Here is a 6238-nt window from a genome sequence, read left to right as displayed (position 1 = left end):
ACACTTCCTGTCTCCCCCGTGTCCAGTCGTACTCTAACTTTCTGATCCATGTACAATTTGCTAATCAATCTTCTTTCATGCCAATCGATACCTGTTTCTTTCAGGATCTGCATTAATTTGGTCCAGTTTACCCGGTCAAATGTATATGTTAACATATGTATATGTGTGTACATTTATTCTTGCCGTTAATCTCGGTTTTTCTAGACCGGAGCCGCTATTTCCTTGAAATAGCTCCTCATTTATCCTCAAGAGGCTGAGTGGACCCCGTTTCAGACCCACTAAACGTAAAGAAAAAAGTAATGTTATCCCTGTAACAGGCCGTGGAGACCCATAAGGTTGTGAGACATTGAGGCTCCCACATTTTCTAGACAATCGGCTCATAGATGGCGGTAAGGTTGTCAGCCTTACGCACCGGCCGTCCTTTACTCCCCAGAATGTTCCAAGAATATTCCAGTTTCTCATTTCTTTTAGAGGCTGAATCGATCCCAGGGCCATAGTGCAGCAGGAAGGATTAGGGCAATTGAAAAAATCCAATGACCTCATCGGGACTTGAACCCGCGACCTACCGGGTTGTAGCATAGTGCCACAACCAACTACGCTACCGCGTGCCCCCTTCCCAACCCACTACTTTTAGTAACAATAAATATGTATAAAAATTTCTCATGTTCCTTATTATTTGCTGATATTCTGAAAATGTGTCATGTAATATAGTCAGCAGTTGTAAATGTTTATAAACCTTATCTACACTGTATAAGGTGGCATTTTGAAAATTACATATACCACATAATGCAGAAAGAATAATATTACTTCATTCCTTGCAAGGCCAATTGTATCCGTGCCATAGCTCCAGCTACTCTGGCAGTCAATCCTCGGCTTCTCGCCATGGATGTCTGTGTTGAATTGCACGCAAGTCCATACAGAATTTGTGGAGGATAAAGTGGCCTTATGACAGGATTCTCCACAAGCACTTCGGTTTTCACCTGTAAATTCTCTCATCAATCACATAAGGTCAATACAATGGATCTTGTTGCAAGCTGAGTATTAACGGACTCAGTCTCACTTCACTGCACAAAAAGATAATGTCATTGTCACATTTGTGGTGTTCTAATTTTGCATACAAACTGTGTGAAATATCACGATTTTATACTTAACATTACTCAACAGTAAACTGTTTCTTCTTCCTCAAGTTAATTATTTACCATGTCATGCACAACATCTCCTCATAACAAGCATTTAGTGTTGCACTGAAAACTGTGAGGTGTGAATGTTCCTACACTTCCGTCATATCTTGAGTAGGTGCCTCAGCCTCCAGGACTAACCTTGCCTTCGCAGATTCAATTCAAATTTGAAAATATACAAAAGAAATTTGCAGATTTATGTTGTCCATTTTATCAGTCTGACTTTTCTTTAAATTGTAACCTGATTTTAGAATGTCTAGTATTAAGGGTATTTTATCCCAGATAATGGCATCTTGATGCATCCTTTTATGTTTTCAAGGGTGAAACAATTTTTTTCTCTTTCATGTATACAATTAATCTACAAACTAAATTGATTAGGGACTTCGCCTTTTTAATGCATGCGGTAATGTAAGATCTACCCTTCAGGCAAACTGACAATGCTACTAAAGCTCTTGTACTTTTATTATTATTATTATTATTATTATTATTATTATTATTATTCAGAGGGGGTGGGTTACCCCATGCACTGCGACCATTTATTGATCTATTGTGCATCCCCCTTTTTAATTATTCTAACTAGTTGCCATGACCATGACCATAAAGCTACGACACGGGACACACGGCTTAAAGTCCCTCCCGGAGGACTTGTTCCCTGAATTTTTCCGCCCTTAAAAATTCCACGTACCCGCGTACCTTGAGTCATGAGGTGGGAACGTTACCCCTAGACTGCGGAGGCCGCTTAAAGCTGTTGTAAGTTTTTTAATGTTCTAAATAAGTGTATGATTTCCCTCTATGATGCCTTTCCTTTGTATAACCCCAATTAATTTGTTTTTAATTAGCATATTTGATATAAATTCCATAATTGTTGTCATTCAGGTTATGGCTAAGATTATTTACACTAATACAGTTCTTAGAGCTTGTTTTTGTAATGGCCAGTATTGAGGCTGTGTAAATGTGCTGGTATATGTATTTCTCCTTGATATTGTTACTGTCACAGACTATAAGCTGAAGCTGCTCTTCTAAGAGGCATATAGCCGATTGATGCCCATCAGTTCTGCAACTCCTGCCACAGATCAGGCTGTGTACCCCAGTCCTGATTGCTATATTTGTGTAATGCTTTTCAGACACCCCGCCACAGCTTGTGTATCGTTTCATTGAACAGACAATCCAGCCAGGACCTGAAGTTTCCCTGAAATGCGTAGCATCGGGCAACCCAACACCAAACATAAAATGGACACTGGATGGATTCCCTCTCCCAAGGGGTGATAACAGGTATGGCATAGCATTCAATGGATTTATGAAATTGTTCTTAAGACTTTCACATTGTAAAAAATTTAAACTGTAGAGCTGAAGTTCTTTTAAAGTGTAGCAGGTTAAACAAGGATCAAATGAGATATACAGAATTAACGAAAAACTGAATATTCTTAATTCAAACAATAGAAATTTAAACTATAGATCACAGTTTAAACATCACATTCTGCCATTAGGTGATTAATTCAAAGAAAATTTTAACATACAACTCAGTAAGACAATGAAATATAGAGCACTCACATTTAACATGAAGGGGCAAACATATTTTTCCAAACGGTATTTTTAGATAAATACAGGAAGATGGATAAAGTAAAGTAAAGCTATCCACGTACCAGGCCATGAAGGCCCATAGGGTTGTGAGATGTTGAGGGTCCCACATTATCTAGACAATCGGCTCAAAGATGGCAGTAAGGTTGTCAGCCTTACGCGCCGGCCGCGCTTTATTCCCCAGGAAAATTATTTATTTAATTCCTGGTACTCATTTCTGTTAGAGGCTGAGTAAACCCCAGGGCCTAGTGCAGCTGGAAGGATTAGGTCAACTGAATAAAATCCAATGACCTCATCAGGACTTGAACCCGTGACACAAGAAGATGGATAATGACCAGAAACATAATATTTGTACTAATGTACCATCGTCACAAACTTAAAATACTTAAGTTGCTTATAGTAAATCTAATTGTAAATCCCTGAAACATCCAGCAAAAGAAGGAAATTAGTTTTGCTACCTACAAAGCAATTTGGCTCAAGCTAAAATGTTTCTGACTTGTATTCCAGAGGTGGTTAGGTCAAATCTGGACAGGGCACCAACTGCCTTGACCGAGATTGTCAGTTTCCTCTTTCCCTCCAGTGAAATAAGGTTATGTTACCTAAAATTCGGCCCTGACAATTTTGTTCCACCTTATTTCCAATATTTATTCACTTGTCATCCTATCATTCAAAGCTTATATTCTGAGCTACTCACAAGATTTCTGTATAAATGACAAATGTGTGTAAACCTCCACTGCAAAATTGAAATTTCTGCTATGAGCATTGAAATTCTATGAAAACTTAAATTACTGCGGACTGCAACAGAAAGTGTGTTTTGAAACTTAGCCACAGAACAGAAAACATCTATTTGATACACAGTGATCCTATGATAAATATAACTTCCTGGAAGCCAGTGGCCAACCAAAGGAAAGCAACTGCACTGCTGTACCTGTTTCATCACAAAAAGTAAGCATACATCTTAGCCAGGAGAAAAATGAGTTGTGGGCCTGTGTGCAGTTGCATGCTTTAGGGAAAATCACACTAAGGAGAATCTGCGAGGGCAGCACTTTGGTGGGGAACAACCATAGGTTCACACCACATACAGATGAGTAATACAGACACCTGCTGTTTATATTTTTGTTTCTTGTAACAGGTTCATACACAGGAACCTGGCATGTAACAGTTTATAGAAATGAAATTTTTGCAGTGTTATCATTTATGAATATATTTGCTTTGGATACTTATTATTTATTCTATATTTGTATAAGGGATGATTTTTGAGAAATTCGAGATTTTTGGAATAGGGCATGCAGTCTTAGTTAAATACCATCATTTGATTTGGGCCATGGGTTCCTATGCAGAGGATTTAAATCTGGTACAATATTGGTTAATTGATATTTATATAAATTTTATACCTAAAGCATTTATTACATCATGAACGCCATATTCTTTCAGGTTTTATGTTGGACAGTATGAACTGATGCATGGTGGCGATGTCATAAGTCATGTTAATATTACAAGTGTACGAGTGGAAGATGGTGGTACATACCAGTGTCTGGCATCCAACAGAGTTGGCGAGGTTTCACATCGAGCACGACTTAATGTTTATGGTATAGTTCATAATACTTAAGTTGAATTTTTGGTATGTATATACATGATTGTTAAATAAAAGAAGAGACTGGTGGAATGGATGTCTTTATAGTAGAACTCTTTATTTTCTTTTCGGTATTACAAACTGAACTACATCTAGATAATAATTCAAAAAATCAGAAGCCAATTTCGAAAACTGCAGAAAGTTTGAGACAGAAGAAAGTAATTTTTTATTCTAGGCCGCGCCATAGCTCAAGCGGTTAGTCGCTTGCTTTCCACCGCAGCAGCCCGGGTTCGATCCTGGGTCTGGTCAAGTGGGATTTGTGGTGGATAAAGTGGTGCTGGGGCAGGTTTTCTCCGAGTACTTTGGTTTCCCCTGCCAATCTTCATTCCACCAATTGCTCCACAATCACCCTCACCTATCATCTGGAGCTGGTACAATAGGCCAGAAGTGGCCACAGTGCAAGGGACTTAGTCCCACCCCACTAGTAATAAAAAAAATTGTTATTCTGCTTTTTACCTACTAATACGGATTCTGTTGACTTGATCATGTTCTGTTTGCCAAAGGGGCGATAAGTGAAATTTCCACGCCTGTGATTTCTTTAAATATATCTTGAAAATTGCTGCACATATCAGGAATGGAGTGTTGGTAAATTTGCGTAATCTTATAACAGTTCTGTTCCACAGGTCTTGATCTTCTGTATTTAGCCACTTGCTGTAACTAGTTTTTTTGACATATCCAAACAAATTCTCTTAATACTTACATGTTTTAGGACAGAAAATATTTCTATATGAATTTCTATATATATTTCTATATATTCTGTATATTTTGCAAACGTTACCTGCTAGTTGTAAGTTTTGAGGTTTTCACGGCGATGACTATGAAGAAAGTCGTCTTCTGGGATACACGGCGCCAGATCCCAGAAGACGACTTTCTTTACCTGCTAGTTGTTCAGATACTAATATGAACACCTGTGTAACGTAAATTTTCTGAGGGCATGAACCAGGACGAAAATTTCAGTAGAAATATTTTAAGCACATTTACAAGAAAAGGCCTAAGATTTATGTTTTTTTTTATTTAAATGGCTTAGGAAGAGGAACTTTCCAAGTCATTCCATCAGTTTCCAGTCAGTGTGCAAATTACGCCTTGAGGTTTGAAGTTTCCAAGGCAGTGAATATGAACATTACCCTCTCGTGAGATGTGATGCCACACTCTCAGGTAGAAAGAAACCAATACTGAGAGTAACCTGGTCCCTCCATCTTCAGGACCCTTGAAGTTGGTAAATTTCAAGCCATATCTTTTCTCTGTCCATTGGTTTGGTTGGGTTTTATTAAGCAGCTTATATTACTGGTTCATTTAATAGTTATCTTATAAGGAAATTATTAGAATTTGTTGCATTTTAACAAATACATCCATAAACAGAAGAACACTGTAAGAAACAAAATGTAGATGTATATGAAATGAATAGTAATGGTAATTATTGAATAAGAACAATTATACATTGTGCCAATTTGCGTAGTATCACAGTAAGCCACTGCTTTGCTTTAATTTATAACCTCTGCTGCAGGGACGCCTTACATCCGCGTCATGGGCGAAATATCTGCTGTGGCTGGAGAAACCTTACGAGTCACATGCCCAGTTGCTGGATATCCCATTGATAACATCAAATGGTATCGAGGTTGGTAAATAGTTTTCTTCTTAGGAGAGGGATGAAACTAAATTCCTTAGTAATGCTGCCTCAAGTAAACTTTGCTTACCAGCCGCAGATAAGAGATGAATATGGAGCACTGGTGGAATAATCGGCAGGAGAAAGCTGAAGAGCTCCAATAAAAGTAGCCCAAGTGCCATTTTCTCCACTACAGATCACACATCTACTACTATGGCGTTCGACCCAGACCTCTGTGGTCAGAAT

General features: G+C 38.3%; 1 protein-coding gene across 4 annotated transcripts in view; it reads left to right on the top strand.

Moving 5' to 3' along the window:
- The window catches only part of LOC111864098 (Down syndrome cell adhesion molecule-like protein Dscam2), a 368724-nt gene that overhangs the window by 336633 nt on the left and 25853 nt on the right, over positions 1-6238 (top strand). For all 4 annotated transcript variants that reach the window (XM_033751326.1, XM_023851121.2, XM_033751327.1 and 1 more), the window contains 3 exons: positions 2303-2450; positions 4191-4345; positions 5894-6004. In XM_033751326.1, coding sequence (XP_033607217.1) covers positions 2303-2450; positions 4191-4345; positions 5894-6004 — 414 coding nt within the window. The remainder of the gene's footprint in view (positions 1-2302; positions 2451-4190; positions 4346-5893; positions 6005-6238) is intronic.

Source organism: Cryptotermes secundus, unplaced genomic scaffold, assembly GCF_002891405.2.
Source record: "Cryptotermes secundus unplaced genomic scaffold, Csec_1.0 scaffold708, whole genome shotgun sequence".
In the NCBI taxonomy this organism is placed as follows: Eukaryota; Metazoa; Arthropoda; class Insecta; order Blattodea; family Kalotermitidae; genus Cryptotermes; species Cryptotermes secundus.
The sequence above is the reverse complement of the archived record's forward strand: the minus strand, read 5'-3'. Positions and strand labels throughout refer to the sequence as shown.